The 20,513-nt window shown below is 37.3% G+C and overlaps 1 protein-coding gene and 1 long non-coding RNA gene across 3 annotated transcripts; one reads left to right on the top strand and one right to left on the bottom strand.

Annotated features, from left to right (window-relative positions):
- Window positions 1–336: 336 nt before the first annotated feature.
- LOC111336658 (gamma-aminobutyric acid type B receptor subunit 1) lies at window positions 337–18,725 on the bottom strand. Of its 2 annotated transcripts, XM_022942786.2 has the most exons (19): window positions 18,563–18,725; window positions 14,235–14,365; window positions 12,169–12,411; window positions 11,453–11,596; window positions 10,865–11,035; window positions 10,310–10,411; window positions 10,162–10,227; window positions 9,243–9,434; window positions 8,003–8,224; window positions 7,241–7,304; window positions 6,362–6,445; window positions 5,603–5,753; window positions 4,957–5,086; window positions 4,258–4,365; window positions 3,944–4,066; window positions 3,208–3,383; window positions 2,555–2,714; window positions 1,698–1,850; window positions 337–961 (listed from the first exon to the last, which is right to left on the bottom strand). In XM_022942786.2, exons 3-19 carry the CDS (start codon window positions 12,400–12,402, stop codon window positions 842–844), a joined length of 2,400 nt encoding a protein of 799 aa, XP_022798521.2. In that variant the 5' UTR covers window positions 12,403–12,411; window positions 14,235–14,365; window positions 18,563–18,725; the 3' UTR covers window positions 337–841. The 2 variants fall into 2 exon arrangements, with proteins under 2 accessions (XP_022798521.2, XP_022798545.2); XM_022942810.2 differs by lacking the exons at window positions 14,235–14,365; window positions 18,563–18,725 and adding an exon at window positions 13,704–14,201.
- Window positions 14,697–20,342, top strand: LOC148736523 (uncharacterized). The gene is made up of 3 exons (XR_015998485.1): window positions 14,697–14,955; window positions 15,666–15,762; window positions 20,055–20,342. It is a non-coding gene; the product is annotated as an uncharacterized LOC148736523 (long non-coding RNA).
- Window positions 20,343–20,513: the final 171 nt, after the last annotated feature.

The raw sequence follows: 20,513 nt of genomic DNA, 5'->3' as shown, positions 1-20,513 counted from the left end.
AATTGGGAAGTAAAAGTCAATGAAATCTCGAAGAATGATAAGCGGTGGCCTGACGTAAGTCCGCCAGAGTCAAAATTTTCAAAGAGGTGTGGGTTCCAGACATGGCTGGGTCATTGTGTGGCGTTCTAGGCGTCCACTTGGTGAAACGAAGCGCGATAGGAAAAAAGCGGACGAGTGAAACAGCGAGCGAGGCTTGGGTCAGCTCGCGTAAGCTCGACCCAAACCTCCCTCTCTTTTTCACTCTATCGAAGCTATCGCGCCTTTACTTATTTCGCTCTGTTAATGAGCCTCTGATTTACCTTACTCTTAAAAGTTTAAGGTGAATATGTCTTCTCATTCAATACAATAGTTTATTTCATGATTTTACCTCTACTTCACTTTTATGGCTTCAAATTTCTTTAGTATTAAAAATGATTTTTAAAATCATGTTCGTGCATAATGTTTCCTTGGTTGTTGTTCATGAATATCTTGGATTGAAGTACAATTGCTCATTTTCAAAACGTCGCAGTTCCCGATAGATCTTCAAATCACTTGATATCGTCAACAAGGTGACGGTTTGCTCAACCTCTGACTGCTCAGTTTGGCCGTATTTAGTCATCGCTAACAGGTCCAGGGTCCTCAATTCACAAAGCAATCGTTCCTAAATCAAATTATATTCAAACAGTTTTCCACGTCTTTCTGACTGACGATTCAAGGGAATACACTCTCATAGTGGGAATGTACAATTTATATCCCGTGCCCGCTCACGATCATCACTCGCCACTGTCTGATGACCGACGCTTTAATTTGGAGTTCACACAAGTGTGCCCTAAAGTTATTACTACTAGGGCGCCTCGGCCATCTAAGCCTCATCGATGGGTGTTATTTCCTCTGCACTGCTTATTTGTATCTTGTGGGATTGTTTGCCCCCACTTGGAGAGTTCATTAAGCGAAGCCTCAGCTCCCTGATCTCTTTGTCTTTCTGCAAATAAAGCAGCAATAAATGCTTTATCATACAATCATATACATGACCCTCACATACCAAGAGCTAGAATAAAACAACTGTGTCTTGTGGTTTAAAATGTGAAAGCGTTAGGATCACGTTGGTTTTGATTTGAAACGCACCGTATCAATCATAGGCGAATTGAAACCATCGAAACAATATGACGCGGAACAAAACAAGGTGATGCGACCGGAAAACTCGATTTTTCCCGCGTTTAGTTCCATTTGCTGCCTGTGATTGGATTCTTCGATTACTTCGTCGAGGGTTTTGGTTTGACAGCAATGATCCACAATGTGCTCTACAAGGTTAGTTACGTGATAAGGTTAGTTAAGGTTACAGCCTTTAACTTCTCCCAATGCACCAGAATAGCAACGACAAATAAACATGTAAAAAAGAAGCAAAACGAAACAAGATTTTAAATGCTTGCATGATTTTGTGGTTTTACCGTGCGCTTATAAGTCACCCCTTTTCCAATGCCGAAAATAGGTTAAGTTTTGCTTTTAAGTTACATTGGATTAACTTGTCTAGTAAGTATGTAAGGGGTTTGTTGAGAACAACATAGTAAGTGATCTATTACTAAGTGCGGATCTATTGATCTATTACTGTAAGTAATTTATTGTGTGAGAGAGTTTGTATTTTAAGTGATGTATGGCCTTGGAAATAAATTCTGGTGACAAGAAATTCTTAAAAACTATTGAATAATTTCAATTCTTACATCAGCCATTTTCCTCTTAAGCTCTATTAATTGTCGTTCTGTCTCAATTTCCATTGTTGGTATAGTGCTGTTTGTTTCAATAACTAAATTATTGGTAGTAAACGTTCGGCACAATTCCTCACCAACCAGTCTGATACGTTTCATCTCGAGTACCTAAAAACAAAGATCGATTTCATTTCGGTTTAGCGGGGATAGTTCTCCAGGGAGGATGGTAAGGAATTAAAAGTAGTTGAAAGTCTGTTTACGAGCCAAGCTTAGCTCCGATTTCCGTCATACGGTAGCATGAAGCGACTAAGAGTATCTCTGCTCCCCCCTGGATAGGATGCTGGTCCATACAGGGTTACCGCCCAACAGCCTTGAATTTACCTGTACCCATTTAAACACCCGGGTGGAGAGAGGCACTGCAAGAGTAAAGTGTCTTGCCAAGAACACAACACAATGTCTCTGGCCACTGCTCGAACCCGGGCCACCCGATCCGAATCGAGAGCACTAACCAGAAGGTAACTAGAATATGCAATGCAAGATGCTATCTAAATTTATATGATAGGCTGAATCCTATACGCATTTTGATTGGTCCTTACTTATATGATTTATGCGAGGTCAGACGCATAGATGACATCGCCCTAAACAACACCCTGCTTTTTCATCATACAAAAAAAAAAAAACAAACTAAAACAAGCAGACTCCAAATTCTGTCGGTCTGTTCAGAAATAGATCAGTTATAACGTCAGAATGTGGTAAGAACAAAAAAGGAACACAAGGAGCATCAAGATTGTTGACGTCATCTGCGATTTGTTGTTGATGAGACACACGGTAACATAAAATATTTTTGCTAATGACCAATAAAATGTCTTTACCTTCGGTATGAATACAAGACACAGAGTGATAGAGGTACAGATGATAATGCAAACAGAGATAATAGAAAACGAAGCATCTGGTTCTTCTCTCATGGCCAATGATATCGGCGCACCAATAACACACAGGATAAACACATTGTACACAGACATACCAATGTACCTACAAAAATAAAGAAATCACAAATAAACCAGATATACGTAATAGTAGCGACAACGGATTTACTTAGGTATGGACCTAAAGAAAGTTTTCTCAAAATTTCAAAGAAACAGTATTTCTTTTTCAATATAAACCAGCCTGATTGATTCTGAGAAAAGCCATTCCTCGAATATCTAATGTAATTAATTAGTTAACTCTATTCGACAAGAAGATCTCATCAATAATCCTCCTTATTGTCTGCCATATTCTAATGTGTTAGTTTGGAGAAGTTGGCTTTGGATCAACTAATAATCCCTTATGATATTTTTCTTTGTTCTCGTCACCTGTCTGCTTTTTACTGTATTGATATTGTACGAGCAAATTCTGTTTTGGTTGCCCATGGAGTTAAAAGGGTCTGAGGTTAATTTTGATTGACGTATTGGCTGACGTATCGTCAGCCTGCTTCTTAGATAGTGCGGCTGTAAAATAATCTTTTTTTTTTTGGTGCAGAGCATACTTGGAATCATTTAGCGCAGGTATCGAAACGTTTCTTGTTTCCCATGCAAGGAACGCCCCAAATAATAATAGAAGTCCTTTGTAACCACACAGTACACCTAGCCAGCGGTATGTTAATCGAGACTCGCACAGCTCCAGCTGCTTCACTAGTGTAACGTCTAAGTCGGTATCTAAAGACTGGAAAAACAAAAACAAAAGCGGGTACGGGTGAGCCATTGACGATAACCTATGTTTAGTTACAACATACGTATCACAGTTGAGGGTAGGAACAGCACACGGCCATTTACTAGGAGAAATTAATTTTCTCTTGCTCTGTCTTAAATTTCTACCCAGAAAAATGGCAAGACTCATTTTTTTCTGAGGTTCATAATGGTACAGCAAAATTCCTTACGTAATGTAGTGATTACCTGATAATTAATCAGCAACCAAGCAGTCCCGTTTAAGTAATAAACGGGTAACATTCAATCTTGTAACTTACACAATGATCGCTTTCATTAACAAGCAGAAAGCAATTACTGGATGAGTATGGGCATAGTGGCGAATGGAGAAATAACACAAACAACGCTTTACTAATTCTCTGTCATGCGTAAAACTAGTTTGAAAATTGTATCTAGACGCAGGAAGAAGCGTGGTGCTTTCTGTTGTCATTTTATATGCAAAAAATGTTCTCGAAAGACACGAAATCGCCGTGCAGCGTGAAACTCCAGCAAAATATCATATTAGATGATATTTCTCACCTCTTTTATAAACTCGCGCACAATTCTTGTCATAGGATCCGTTAGTTGCCAGACTGTGAGGTAGATGACGTCAGCAATTACAAGCAGACAAACAACAGCGAATAAATGGCGATCTTTTACAACCTAGAGAGCGAAAGCGCACAGCCAGAACATTAACTTGCCCCAGGCATACAACACTTTTTCTCGTGATAAACAATGAAATTTGCAGACAATCCACGACGAGTTGACAGATCTGGCAATAAATCATTTCTAAGAGGTTTCTTTTACCTAGCTCTTTAGGACTGCTGCGAAAAAGAATTTTCAATTTTAATCACCTTTCGTTTTAGTTTCTTGTTGGTAAATATCAAATGTACTCGCCAGGTCTTAGAAAACATGGCGCCATATGCAAGACTGAAGCCAAGAGAGAGAGTCCAGGCTCTGCTCTGGAAAAAAAAAGTTTCAAAAATGACAACATGAGATTTAAACTGAATTTGAAAAAGTAGTAATCATTATATCGATAAAATTAAATGTTTAGTCCAATACCTCTAGGTGTAATAGTTATGAAGCGGAAATATTTAAAAAATAATAGCAACTGTGTTGCAACTCAGGCGGGAAACTGTTTCGTTCGTTGTCCCGTTTACTAGGGATATTGGCGAATTTCATTTTCGATAATGAAGTACTTAGCTAAGTTTTAATCTCTTCTCTCGTAATTGTCTTCAAAGAGTGTGTACAACTTTCCTCGGTTAAGTAGTATACAATGTTATTGGTTTTTGTTAAGCGATGGTCGAAAACAGTTCATTTATAATGTCACGTCAATCACACGATACAGTCAATATCTCTGGGCTAGTGGACCTGCACGGCAAACTGTCTAGTAATAAGCTATCTCTAGTATCCGTGATTTGAATTCCCTAGATAAACGATATACACGGTCAGTTCTAAGCTTAGATTGTGGAAGGATTTGATCTCTGAGGTGATTCAGTCGCGTTCTTTAGACAAAAAACTACGAATAAGTGCGATTGAAGTTTGATTCTCACCGCACATATCATCTCGTAACCATCAGAGATAAATCCGCCATCCAAACCAAACAGAAACACTGAGATGTAACTTAACGTGCAACCCAGTAGAACAGAATTGTTCAGATTAGGACTAGACATCTTGATGAACCTTTTGTAGGAATAAAACACAGGTTATGATTGAATTCAATAACTGAGATATGTGAATGTTGCTACACTTCTAAATTGCATCGAGTTTGGTCTATGTTTCTCAGGTCTATCACAGTAACTGGATGTGTTATTGCCAAAATATAGAGAAAGATATTCTAGTCCCCCACCCTCCCCAGGTCCCAAACCTGACAAAGTTCCTTCCCCACTCCTGCATTTCAGTGTGTACATAATTGGAAGTCGCCGCATCAAACCAGCTTGGCAAAATGATCAATGTCATGAACTGTTTCACTAGAAATTTGCTCGAAGAGAGGAAAGACTACCTCTACATCGTCAAAAATCGAGCACAGACAGCTAAACAATGTTAAGATTGCATTCTGGTTTGCCTCTGCCAGCGAACTTCGTGAGTCGGGGTATATACAGTTATACACCTGCTCTCCCCCCTCCCCTCCCTTTCGCCTTATGTTTCAAAACGCAGTGCCGCCCTATGATTAACATGATCCCAAGCATCATTTCGAACCTGACATTTCTCTTGGTAATGTTGAACCACAAGAAGAACAGAGAGATTACTATAGCCAGTGACGTCAGCACCGCCATAAATGTAAACAGTGAAACAGATACTGACATTAGCTCATAAACCAGTTTGGTTTTGTCCCGTGGGGGCGATCCACCTATTAACGTAACACCATAAAGACAAGTAAGTGTTGTATCTCTCTAACATTTATACCCGGGGCTTAGATATCAGAGAAAAAAGAAGTAGTCTTATGTAAACAAAAATTGATCAGGAGAAACCCCCTTTTGTGGTGCTAACCTTCTATTGTTTTAGAACTAACTAGAAAGCTATGTACTTTTTAGTTCATTGCTCAGTCTTTTCACGAACTTAATTTGAATCTGTGTAAGCGCGCTATACTGAGCTTTTCCCCCAACAACGTTTTTAGTTATTATCATTTTGGTAGAACACAGACCAAGAGCTCCCGCGAGAGAACCCCTAGGGAGACAACCCTCTCCTCCCCCTCAAAGCCAGAACTTCGATACTTTTAACCAGTGTCACAAATGCAGAGGAACTGCATTAAGGTTTTCCCTTACAAAACAGTTCAATGGCATGAACAAAACAAATTAAGGAAAGAGATTTAGCCAAAATTTAAAAAGGGCTATTACTAATGGCATCGCAGTCGTTTGTATTGACCAGAAGAACCTTTGCTTTGGGGTTTAAGATCGTAGTTTCAACTGTTAAATAATTGTGCATAATGTGCGCACATGGCAGATTTTTACTTATCACCTTTCCATGTGATAGGTTCGTAGTCATTCCAAGTTATCTCGCCCGTGTTTATGCGATATAGTCCAACGGTTACGAACCTCCCATCTTTAAACAGAATTAAAATAAACATGTTATAGAATCGTTAAGAAAACTGTGGTAGTTACTTATTGCATTATGAAAATAAAATGCAATTTTTATTTCCTTACGAAAGTGAAAACGGCACAAGGATTCATCGCACTCTAAAAATGACAATACTTCAGCCATTGCCGACCACGTCAAGGCCACTGGACATAATATCAAGTGGGATCATATTGATATTTTAGCAAAAGGCAATTAAAACAGATTACCATTGTAAAATCAAAGAGTCCTTACTTATTCAAGAACTTGAGCCAGCTTTCAACGTGAACGTCGGAAGTGAAAAGCTGTTGCTTTATTAATCTGTTCAAGTGCTATTGTTTATTGTTAAGTTTTTTTTGCTTAATCTTGGTTCCATTCCCGTCACCTTGGTTATATATATACATAGCTGTTTTAAATTTCAACGGTTACTTTTGAAAATGTATGTGGAGTACATACGAAACGTCAAGTCATAATCAAAATGTGCAAGTTCAATATGTTTATCACTGCTGTTTGTGTCTTAATTTTGATCAAATTACGATGGACAAAAGCATTTACGATCACACTCTATATTTGGAAAAAATCGATTTACTCATCAAAAGTTCTAGCTACGCTTATGAAACGAAAATGACGCGCTTGTTATTTTGAACCAGGAACCCGTCAAACTCTACGGTCAGAGCAGCCCTGAGTACTAGATAGCAGATAGCGTTGCTTTTCTCCTACACAAAGATGAAAATAGGCTGGGTCTGAAGAATTACTCGCTAGATCTGTAAAACATAGAACGACCTTTCATTTGAACTATTTGTGTATCTCCAGCTCTGTTTCCTTTGCTGGTGAAACCAACAGGGCCCTAGGGAAAAATAAGATTTAGAGACTTAATGATTTGGAAAACTATTGCGCTTCACGAGAACAGAGGATGAATACTTCTCACCAAAATATCGTTAACTTATAAAAATTTTTGTTTCAAAAGTTATAAGCTCAGTTGCAACAAAACTTTAAACCAGATATTTAGGCGCAATTTTGAAGCTTTAACACTAAATTTCCTTGAAAAAAAAAAAAAAAAAAAAACTCTTAGCGCACGGGGCAAAGAGTGAGGAATTTTCTGGATTCAAACATTGACGCGATATAAGGAACACAGAGTCTCTGGGGTTATTTAAACGTAAGATCAATGACATTCTTTAAGTCTAACGCACAGCATTCACGGAAAACAGCTTTCGTGTTATAGTATGTAGTTTTAATTTTAAATATCTTAGCGTATGGGATATGTATTTTTATGGGCTGATGAATTGATCGTGTTTAAATAAAGATTACATTACATTACATTACATGGATCGTTTTCATTTTAAATTTCTTCCTTAACCAATGAAATGCAATTTTCTTCAACAAGAGATTTGATATTCCCGTAAGTCACAAAATCGATACAGTTTGCCTATTGTTTTTCCACAATCAATCAGTAAGGAGGTTTCTTTTTTTTTATTTACACGAGTGGAGCGCTACCGAAAAAAAGAAAATAACAAATCTATGGAGTCAATACTTGTCTCAGCTCACCGTAACCCCTGAAAAGTTGGTTCCTCGAAGAGCTTTTGTAATTTCAACTGATAGGGACCTGTCTCCATATGGCACCTTATCTAAAGGCGTGGCCAGCTTGGGGATGGTCCTATTCAGTGCTAAAGCCATGGCCCACACTGCGTCATATGCATAACCACGATGAACATCACGTGCCTCTGGAGAGACTTTGGCTTCGTATTCAGCTTGGAAATCTTCAACTGTCTGAATGAGAGTTAGGAGCCTGGAATAAGCACTTAAGTAAGTTTCCTTGAAAGGGAGTTACTCTCTTGACTTTCTTTTTAACTCTGAGCAATTTACGGTTATGCTTAGGTTATCAGGGAAATGCTGCAAAAGATGTGGTCAAGGTGCTTTTCTTTTAACTGACGGACGTGTCATTCTTTGTTACTGAAGTTCCCGAGAAATGTTTGAGACTCAAACGACCGGAAATTTTGTTATCATAGGGTAATAAATAATGGTAATTGAACTGAATGGAGTGCAATTTGGGCTGAAATCATACGCGTGATTTCAAAATCAAACGAGCGCGGAGCGCGAGTTCAACTTGAAATCAAAAGTATGATTTCGGACCAAAATTGCACGACACGAGGTTCAATTACCACTCTATTACATCCATTTTGAAACCACCCAAATACAGGACTTGCTCAATTAAAATATTTTACTGATGCAGTACTGAGCCGGTTTTTAAATAAAAAGCGGAACCGGAAACGCGTTTACATCTTATTTTGTATGCAAAACAGAAAGACTTTAACATCATGTGTCGAAAACTCAGTCAAGCATAAAACGATGCGATTTAGAGCAAAAAATGGTGCGATTTGGGAATAAATCGCACCAATTAGAGTCAATCAGATTACAGGGACCACCAGTGATTTCAAAATGGATGTAATAAGTTTGAATATTACTTTATAAACTAAAGCCTATTTTCCTATTTAAGCCTGAATATTACGGTAAAGTGTTTTCAAAAATCCAGATCTTGAAAATCAAATGAAGAGACGTTTGACTTGTACACTGTATAATCTTGGCCACTCCCTGAATCAAACTGCAGAATATCATGTCATCTAGATAAAAAAAAGAGTACAATGTTTTTCTCCTACTGATATGTGTTCGTGAACCTAATGCGGGGGCAATGAACAGAAATTAATCATGTGCGGCAAGTATGCGCAGTACAACATAAGGACTACCTTAGCTGATTTCTAATAAAAGAAGAAACAGAAAGGAAACATACCTTTCCATAAGCTGTTTTTGCTTCTGACCCAGTACTCCACAAGTAATCTGTTGCTAGGTGACCATCCATAGCCTCAAACAACTGCCCTGGCGTACACGTGATACTGGAATCGTTAACTAGCCACCAGTTTCTCTCTATATACCCCAGAAGAATCCAAACGTACTTTGCACCGTACATGCGCAGTTTGTACGCCTACAGGATCAGGAATTTATAAAGGGTTAGGTCTTATGAAGATTATCAAGGCTTCCATTTGATGAGACGACCAAAAATATTGTTACTCTTCCTAAAAGTTGTTTGCCCAAAACAGCTTCTAGCCAAATAGATGCATGCCAGGCCTCGAACCCGAAAATTTTGATTTGAAATACTGCCAGATTATTGAACTATGTCAGTCTTATTTGTGATGATAATGTTCATGCATTTTATACAACGTACTCTCCATATCAATGCGCTCTAATCCGCTTAACAAAATTTTGCGGCGGACTTTGGCAATAGTGCACTGAACAGCTTATAAGTTTTGAAACGAAATTTTTCAGGTGCCTCAATGTAAGAATTTTTTTGGAAACAAGGACAGAATACAATACCGGGAGCTATGTTCCCTACTCTTTGCGATAAGTGTGTGGGTTCCTTAATGTCCCCTGCAAACCAGAGTAGACATCGGTTTTCAAGTTTTTTGAGTAAGGTAATGAGATTTTCCTTGAATCGAATAACTGATGAAGCTTTTTGCAGTTGTGGTGTGGCAATTTGACGACTATCACAGTTGTTATATATATGTGGATGCGAAACAATATCACTTATCCTCGTTTTCAACTCGTAATTCCACGCTAAATATCTCGCGTCGTCGACTAATCAAGATTCGACATTTTATTCAATTATACGATTCTAATAAAAATAGGAGCATAAAACGGTCATAGGAGCTTACCTCGCAAAAAACCTGTCGAGCGCCTTTACCAAAAAAGTTAGCTAGGATGATTCTTGCTCCTCTTTTCTGAGTATTGATGAAAAGGAAGAAAGCATTTTATTACGTGGCTCATTGCTCTCTTAGAAGTTTTGCTTTTGTGATAAGTTACCTTTATATTCTCCATCTGGGCATGCGCATCTTCTCTGAAACTCTCGGAAGAAAGTTTAATGATACCATTCTCCCAAAACAGAGCTTGAAGATCAGTTATAGCCTAGAAAAAAAAAGTCATATTTTCATTTATATTGATAGTTAGACTCACATCTCTCCAATCAAGGAACAAATCAGTTAACAAATATTTGTCTCAAAGGTTTACAACATTGATTGATGCAGGACCTTGCTTTCAATGTCTTTTTATTGAGTAATAGGAACACTTGATTTAAACCTACGTCCGTCAAATAATAACTAAACGAAAGCTACCAAGCCTTTAGCAGGCCCTCGATATTTGTGCTTCGGCATTAGCTTTTCTTCGCCCACGAGAAATTATGTGACCTTGAGAAAAGCTAGCCGACGGGAGTTCTGCAAGGGGTCTGACACTGATAATGAGTACCAGACCCCTAGTAAACGTCTTACCGACTTGTTTCAAGTCTTCCCGCGCGCACGCGCGTGGAGGGAAGTGTGTCATACAGTGCTAATAATAAGGGTCTGTTCGCAGACTAAAAACTACCGTTCTGTGTATGTCCTCCTCCTGAAAGATGGTACCAACGTGACTCCATTTGAATGTTTTTAGTAAAGCGATCCGAGGTTCGTTAAATGAAGTGTCATCTGGTATCGTGCGGTAAAAATACGGATAGCTCTTCTTTACAGACAGCTCTGGTGATGTACTGGAATATGATATCTGTAGTCATGAAAATGGGAGACAACTGATATTTGCTTTTTTTCTGACTGAGAATAGAATTGTGCAAAGAACCACTGCTAGGTTGTACAAAAGCAACCACACAGAGAAGGGCATCTCCATTAACTATTTTCTGTCATTTTTACTTGATAACACAGTTTGATATACAAAAATTTACTCGGGCCCTTCACCTTGAGCTCGGATGGTTCTAGTGTCATGTTCATGAATTTTATTTGAACTGCGAACGAATAAAACTATTGACTATTGCGAGAACTTGTAGAATGAAAGTTTCTCGTAATAAAATAGACAAAAAAAAATACGTATCACATATCATGTCGTCTTGGATATTTCTAGGCTGTCTGTCACCTTTTACGGTACAGGAGCAGTTTTTATAACAACATAATTTTCTCTATGATATACCTGTGGTATCGCCCATTGATCAAGTCCAGCCAAAGCCGCAACTACTGTGCTACATGACGAGAACCCAGCTCCAAGGAACATTATTTTACGAGGCTCTTTATGAAGGAATTCAAAAAGGATGTGTTCTGCCCAGCCAGGTGAACCCTGCAATTAGAAACCTCTTGTTAAAAATCAATAAATTTCTAGAAACCTGGTTAGTTTTGTAACATGACCTGCTTACCGAAGACGTACTATACGTTTTTCTTATGTCGGTATAGACGCGTTTGAAGTCTAAAATCTTCGCGATGCGATCAGACATGCGTGAGATTTCTGGTGGTCTTGATTTCCTTTTTTAGCAAAATATTAGACCTAGAGTCGATGAAAAGCGAAAATTTTTCTTTTATTTTGCTTCCTCTTTTCTTCCAATCTATAAATAAATTCATCATAAATTAAAAACAGATGCGAATCTTCTTTAACTATAATTGAAAAAAACCATTGTAGGGCAGACAGTGAAAATTTGGATTTTGTTCATTGTCTTTAGCGTAAACGTGATTCTAAATGAGATCGACATCCTTCATCCAGGCAAATTGTTGCAAAGATCATCAATACGCTATCAAAAATCAACAAAACCAAAAAAAGTGAAGAAGTTAATACAGCATCAAAGAAAAAAAAATTGGAAAAGAAGAAAACAAAACGCAAGCAAACGAAACCAAATGTCGTAGGTTAGAAATCCTTACTTTGGTGTCGTTCCAAATCATTCTTAACTGATAATGCTTCAATACCCCCGCTCTGTTCACGTGATCAAACGCCATTTGCGCGGCTGGTAAAATACCATTACCGCCTGTCCATCCGTCTTTGTGCTCTGACGTCAGAGGAAATAAGGCTCCCACATAAAGGAACTTCTGTGCGCTTACGTGTGGAAGATTATTTACCAAGATGTACAGAGGAAGCACAAGACTCTGGGGAGACATTGTGCTTACCTGTGACACAGAAAAGTCAAATCAATGACTAGACACGTTGTTTGTTTGTGTGGAAAAGCTAAGAATCAATATAATCAGTAGGGCCGACAAATGGAAAATAGTCATGTCCAAACTCTTAATATTATATTTAAAAAAAAAAATTAACCAGTTAGATCATGATTTTAAATTTGTTCTGTGAAGCAACTTGCTTTGTTTATATGTAAGACACGGACAGGGACAGCTTCGGATGAAAAGCACAAATTAATGCTGAATTGCATTGAGGATTTTGCGATATAATAAGATAAGTATTGGAACTGGCAACCACAAATGTCTACTCAAAACGCTCTACTCTCGATTGGGAGACAACGAAAGCCTTTCTTTTTTGCAGTAATTTGGATATATCAACAAAGTTGAAATGGTAAATTGGCCACCGTAACGATTACAAAAGCTGACGTTTCGAGCGTTAGCCCTTCGTCGGAGCGAAGAGAGGAATTGTGGGTTGTGTGTGCTTTTAAAGGCAGAAAATGGAGCTACGTTATTGGTGGGAATATGGCAACGAGAAAAACACGAATAAATTAGTGGAATGAAAAGCGTTCGTTGATCCCTGTGGGATTTAGACTGCCGGTTTGAAAGATGAGCTTTTGTTCAAGAGTTTTACGGCTTTCCGTGCTACCTAAGTGTAAGGAAAGACCGCAGATTGCCTTTCTTTCTTTTTGTAGGCCGCGTACAAGAGGGTTTCCCCAAGGTTGAATAGACTGTCCGCAGTTTTTTACTTTCGACTAATTAAGAATCTTTCATGTCTGACAGGTTTGTCATTAACTAACTTATTGTAGCCCGGAGTTCTGAATTTTAATCCCCATTCCCAATTTCCATGCAAGGAGTATTTCACATACCTTGCGATGCTGTGCTAATATGCCTCTAAAATAGTATTAATAACCCGTAACAGTAATTCACGAGTGTTCTTTTTGTTCTTTTTTAAAACGAAGTTTACGTGATGAATGCGGCCGAAACTTTTCGTGTTTCACTGGCTAATATTTTCCTTCTAATACCTATCTCGCTTGTTTGATTACAGCCAGCTGGAAACCTCCGTACTCATGTTTTATTAACAAGTTGGATTTCTGTAAGGAAAGTTGGCGAATATAAAAAAGTCACTAATTATTTCTTTTTCAACTTTTTTTTTTTTTTAACTCGGATTTCTCGTTTATTTGCCCTCAAAATCTCCAACCTATTTTTTTCCCTTTCTAACATTGGGTTCTTAGATCTTTAGGAACAAAAATGCAGTTTTTTCCTCTTGGCCCAAATGAATCTCTCACCGAAGATTGAATAACTTGTTTGGAATAGATCTTTTACGCATCAGCCAATGTAACTCCTGTCATGATCAATGTTGTTCCAAACTATTTCAAATAGAAACAGGTCCTTTCGTGGTATTTGTACGCCTTGTCACCTTCTTGATGAAGGCCTTGTATGTGTTTGTTCAAGATGGTCGGAATCATCGCCAACTTAAGGCAGTACTTGACAAATTTCAAACATGATTTTATCACCTTTGTGGGCTTTAGTCGAAAGTTCTCATTTCACAGCTTCTAAAGAATAATTTTTTCTTCCCGCAGAATAGACTTTTCGAACGAAACTCTCAAGTTTTCCGTTGCGGCCTTCAGTGAAAATTCTGCGCCTAAATGCAATAAGATCACCAAAGTGTCTTCGTCTATAATATCAAAACATTATTTCCAGCCTTAAAGCTGACAAAAGCTTTAGATTTTACATCACAGCGATATCTGTTTGACACCCGTTTCCAGCAGTGCCATTCTGTTGAACAATTCCCAATGATGAAGCAAGTCAAAGCTCACCTGAGGGCAAATTAATTTTTCTCACTGAGTCAAATGCTTTTCCTTTCAGCCACCAGATTGGGGAACATTCAGTTATCCATATTAGACTTGATTTTATGTTAAAAACATTTCTTGCTGAACAAGGAGCCTTCCTGAAAGATAGACATGATCAATAACTTTTTAATTTGACTTTGCACGTTAAATAGCACGAAAGCAATTAAAGTTACCGGAAAACATCTCGGCTTTCATGAGAGTCATTTCCGCTAAATGAGTAAAATTATCATTACTGCTCGTTCCAAAAGAAAGCAATTAGCGCAGAACTAATTTACAATCGCAAAGCACCCACATATATTTTGGTTTTTATGCATACATAAGTCAAACTTAAACACCTTGGGAATATAAAGTGAATACCTTTGTGAAAAAAATGTTCCATAGCCCTTGTTTTACAGATGAATTAGAAAATTTTGCCCAAAAAAAATCTCTTACTGCAGTTATCTCTTACTGCAGTTTTAAAGAGGGCAGGAATTTCTACTTGATTTACGTATGTCATATACAAGTTGTCAGTTTTTAATCATGCGCGAGCAAATAGAAATCTACGTAGCATAAACCCCTCCGAGAAACCCTGTCAGTTTGTTTAGACTCGTTTACAAGCTGGTTGACAGACGTCTGTTTCAATGACTGCTTGGTAAACTTTCTTACTTCCCGTCTACATGGTGGGGTAATGACAATCAAATCGAGAAAGGTAGGGAAAAGCTAGTTTGTTTTGAAAATGATACAATTCAAATTTCTTGAGGGAAGACTGAGATTAAAATGAAAAAGAAAAACGTTCTGCTGCAAAGAATTTCTGTGATTCTTTGCGGAAAAAATGAAGTTATTGAATAAATAGATGCAAAAAAAAAAAAAAAAAAAAAACAAGAAAAAAAGAAAAAAGAATATGACGTTAAGGGTAATAATCATGATGATACTATCACTGAGATACATTTTGAAAAGATGATAAATTGTGATCTTGAATGATCCATTTTTCTATTTTAGCAAGAAAAGTTCAGATAAAACAGGATGGGAACTCGTTAATCAATATTCGATTCCTTGCTGAGCTGGAGGGATATGTTTTACACCTGCTCTATGTACTTTTAGTGCTGAACCGCTGGAAATCGCTGGGCCCACGAACAATTTGTAAACATTATACCATGAACTAATTTTTTCTATGATCTCAACTAATTTCCTGATAAGACTGAATCTATTTCCCTTCGTCACTGTCAGAACCGTTTTCAATCGGTCTTTCAATCACACAACGAGATGTCTACCTAGTAACGCTCTCTAATACGAAGTTTGCTATCGTACGTATATTCAAGTTTTTACACGAAGACAAAATGTTTCCATGATGACATAATTCTTAAAAATTAGCTAAAACTCCAAACTTCTTTGAGTCTTGGCATACATTGTATTTCACAGGAGTCAGTGGATTCAGTTTTCATTCAAACAAGTAGAGAAAGAATTCAAGCCGAACTGAGAGTGGCATGCTGTTCAACCCCCTTTGGCTTGAACGATGGTAATCTAACTAACTGTTTTTGATTTCATTGAGTAGAATGCACGACTCTCTATGTCTTAAAAAGAAAAATCAAAGAAGGTCAACCTGTTTTCTATCTTGAGAGTCGAAAAGCGTCAGTCATCGTTATGTCACTGCCCTTGTTTCTCTCAGAACCTCGTGTTACTAGTACTATTACTGTCAGATATTGTGTAGCCTTGCGCATATATAATTACATCAGTTCTTTTAATTCTTAATGGAGGAACCAACGAAGACAGTTGAAAAGGACAAAGGTTCGAACTAAAGAATCCGATTAACACGGGATATTTTCTTTCAGCTTCACGTGAGATAATAATTAATTTTGTGTGTTTTAATTGTAATGAAAATTTTCCTAGCTGATCAGCCCTTTTTGTTTAGCATCCTACTGATCGCCTGAATCCAAAACTAAACAAAAATTTAAAAAAGAAAATTTTGAAAAGAAAAAAGAAGGAGAGGGAGAGAAAAGAAGAGAAATATTAGACATACTGCTGAAGTATAAGTCTACCAAGAGTCCTGCGTTTCAAGTTTTCTAGAAAGCTTTCTAGGAAGACCGTGCTCGCTAAATGTTTTGCATCACACAAGCGCGTTCAGTACTTCATAAAGATCTAAAGGAACGTTGCTGGTTATGTTGCTTCACTTTGAGTTCATTATGAACCTTACTTTGCCTTTACACACATCATTTTTCGGTAAATTAAGAGAGAACAGCTATCGTTTTGTTTATTTGATATGTTTCAGTAAAGATGTGATAACTGTAAACTAGCCAGCTGTTTGTTTATTGTCATGAAAACTGAGGGGGTCGGTTCTCCTACATTTGAGCCTTGTGCTGGTTGTTTGCTCGGATAAAATAAAGAAATTAAAGTTTTTTTGTCCAGAATATATTAACGAGTTGTTACGGCCGAATCCCATCTTTCTATTTCTTCAACAACAACTGAAATAACAAAGGGCGAAATTGGATCTGTTTTGAAAGTAGCGTTTCCATGGTGATCTTCATGGAATATGCAATCTCATATGTGTTTTGCTGAGACTGCCAACCAAATTGATGATATGCAAGCAAAAAAATCCTCTCTCGCAATAAAGTGTGATAAATTTTGCGAATTAATCTTTCGAATTTTCCATAATTTTGCAAATAATTGTTTTAGCTTTGATTCACTTCAACCAAAAATGGAATTGTTTATGGATACCGATGCTGGAACCATTATAGCAACGCCTAGTTATAGAACGTAACCCACTAAAATTCACGGTGAATTAACGCTCTTTGAAGAAAAATGAGATGATTCAGTCTTGACCCAACCCTTTTTCAACGATGCTACAACTCTTCAATAGAGTAACCAGGTGTTACCATATCAAATGTAGACAGGTACGTTTCGACTGTTTTACTGTAAAGCTATGATTTCGTAAAAAAAACACCCGTGCCATTGCCGATTACGTATTGCACGAGGATTATCTTCTATTTATTTGTTTTTGTTCGCTTCCATTGGTGCATTTTGTCGTCGTTCCGTTTTGCCGTGATTAATCAGACCTTCTTCGCTTTCAAATCGGATATAACACAAAGCTCACACAAGCTTATTGGGGCCTATTAAACAAATCGAACCATACAAACCGAAACGCATCGTCTTAAAGATTCCTTGTCAATATATACTGCAAATTAACTATCTACAGTTAGTGAGAAATCAGTTCTAAAAATCTACCGCACGTCATGACTTATCTGCTAGAGTATCAACACATGTCGAAAGCCACTGCAGGAAGCGAAAGCATGAACGGGGGTGGGCTGGGTGGAAAAGGTTACTAGGGGCTACAACTGGCGGCTTAATTATCAGGGATTACAGAACTACATGCCGGTTAGCCTCTACAGACACAATTAAATTGTTCAGAAGGTGATTGAACAAGAAAAAAAAACCATGGAATAAATCAAAACAACAAAAACGAAAAGCAGACAATAAAATCAAGACATCTTAAACGAAAAAAATTCAGTACAGTCATTAGCTGGGATTATTTTCTTGAGAAATTCACTCTAATTCGAGAGAAAACTTTTACAAAATGCAAAGGTAACATTTTAAGCCGCTTTCGAAAGCTTCCAAGATTTTCTATTTGAAGGTTTTTATCCCACGCGGCTTAAACGAAAAGTTTTACCGATGATAATGCGTGCATTTGGTAAAAGTCTGAATTAAAATCTCAATTTTTTATTTTGAATTGATTCCGGTGCTAAGCTTAGTCATTATTTGGATTTGGCCCAAAGTTAATTGACAACGTCGGTAGTTTTCAAGTGCTTTTCTGCAGCGATGTTTACTTGTTTGTAAAGAATTTGTAAATACTAATGCCTTAATGTAAATCCGACACCACTCCTTTCTTGATTAACCAAAGTAATATTCAACTCCTGCACTCTGGAAAATGTACAAAATATATTCACTGTTTGTAAGAACTTATCAAAACCAGCAATTCACCACTTTTATTGGATTCAGTCATTTTCCAAAAAATCTTTGATTTCCGTCTGATTCAATTCAAAATTAAAAATAAAGGATACCGTAATTAAAAACAAACCACAAAAAAAAAAAAAAAAAAAAAAAAAAGAAGTAGAAGAAAAGTGAGACAAAAGCATCTCTCCAGTAAATCTTTCTTAAGAGAAAGACTGGATATTCTTAGTGTTGCTTTAGCGGGTTGTAGTTTGTAAGTCCACCATTTTAAAACTATTGATCTTTACTGTTCCTCATCTCCCGTAATGATAGAGGACTATAAAACTAAAGATAAATGACATTGCAGCATTTCCATTACAATTTCCCTCACTAACCTTGGTAGTTCACATTGAGAATTTCTCTAGAAATTTGCAAAAAATGTCGGTGGGAGCTCCTCGAAGACACTGCGGATGTTTTATCGCTGTAATTTAACAAAACTGACAGAAGATAAAACGCTGGCGGGTTTTTACAATACGAAACTTAGTACGCTAATGGTTCGCGCTGATATAGAATGCGATTTTCTATCGAGCGGCCCTCTTTCAGAGAAGCAATTAAATTAAGATTTTCCTCAGGTATAGAATAACAATCAAGGATATCATGATCACTTTTGATTTCATTGTCAGTTTTTTTGATAAAAACCGACGTCGGTACAATAGTTATTTATAGGGTCAGCTTGTCAATGATTTTTAAACACGAGTGTATATATTTTTCTTTTTAAAATCCTCTATTACTTCGTGACTGCTACTCCATTGAGCTCTAACTTAGAATTCTTTCCTCATTTTTGTAATAAGGTCGCGTTTCCAGTTAATTTAACACTTTCCTTGCCAGAACAGGTGAACGAAAAAGAGCGACTTCGTTCACCTTGTGAATTATCAGTGTTGTCGCAAAACTGACATAGCTGTATTTAAACAAAAAGACATGTTTAGGAAAACTCTAAATAACGAAAACTGCTCATGTACTGCCGATTTCACTGTGGAAGGAAATCCTAAAGGGTTTTAATGAATATCACTCATGAGTTTATTATTCGTTTGTTTGTATTACTTAATGGAGTACGGTGAATGTGGCGTTGATTAGTTTTCTTTGATACTGCTTTCAACAAACAAGCTTTCCGAGTTTGACAGTTGCATTTGCCGAGAGCGGTATTGGCCTTTATTAGAAGAATTTTTTGTCACGTACACCTGAATATACACTGTCATGGCTTACCGCGATTGAGTTTCTCAAGCTGTGTAGTAAAACACCTGAATAAGGCTTTCATTGTTCGTTCATTTGTCGGGAAATTCTAAATTTTCTTTAGTCGCTCTCGAAAAAGGAAAAAAAACCCAAGATTTTTCACTTCATCAAGACGCCCATTCGAAAAACTCCGAGTTCACAATGTTTTATACTTCCTTCCGCGCTGGAAGTCGAGTTAACAGTGCTTTGACTTGAAATTTGTTTTGAGATTTTCGATAATGATAAACTCTTACCTAGAGATCTCATAAAAAAAATATTCAATTGATAATCTAAACCAATCAGTTTAAATTGAATTTAAGTAGTCTTCAAGTTATTACAACCAGTCCACCGTCCATCGTCTACTGACTGGGTTTTATTACACGCCGACAATAAGACGTAACCTTCATAATAAATGGATAAAAGTAAGTCGAATCAAGGGAAATTTTTGAGAAATTTGAGAGGAAAACCAAACAGTGCTTCAAAAAATTTTTTTTTCCTAGAACATTTAATCATTCCCCAGTATAACCAAGCATTTTGGTCATTTAGTTTCACCTTACATACGAATTTAGTGGTAAAACAACACGAAAGCGAGCGTAGTAACTCATAAATATCTTGTAGGTGAACGTGGGAAGATAAGCTGCAAGTTGGAGTAAAGGCAAATATTAACACACCACTTCTACTGAGAGGACGAGAAAAGAGAGACAAAAATGATCGATGATTACAAAGCGCAAATGATGTTCAAGAGAATATCAACAACATCGGTTACTTAACACAATGATCGAATTATTCAAACCAACATCAGAAATCTCATTTTTATATAACCGTAATTCTACGGCATCCAACATTGTTCAACTTAGTATTGTAAACCGAAAAAAGTAATAAACTCGACCAAAAGTTTGAACTTGAGTTAAATGTGATTTGTAAAGTTATGCGCAGAGACACATTTCGACTCGTTCAATGTTGACTCACATTGTTGCTATCGCCCCTTACCATCTTTTTTAAAACGCTGATCGCCTGCGTTAAAATGGCTAAGTGAGATTTTAGGAAACGTGAGGGAAATGACGCTGATCGAGCCTG

Source organism: Stylophora pistillata, chromosome 3, assembly GCF_964205215.1.
Source record: "Stylophora pistillata chromosome 3, jaStyPist1.2, whole genome shotgun sequence".
NCBI classification, from domain to species: Eukaryota; Metazoa; Cnidaria; class Anthozoa; order Scleractinia; family Pocilloporidae; genus Stylophora; species Stylophora pistillata.
Note: the sequence above shows the minus strand (reverse complement) of the source record. Positions and strands in the feature narration are given on the sequence as shown.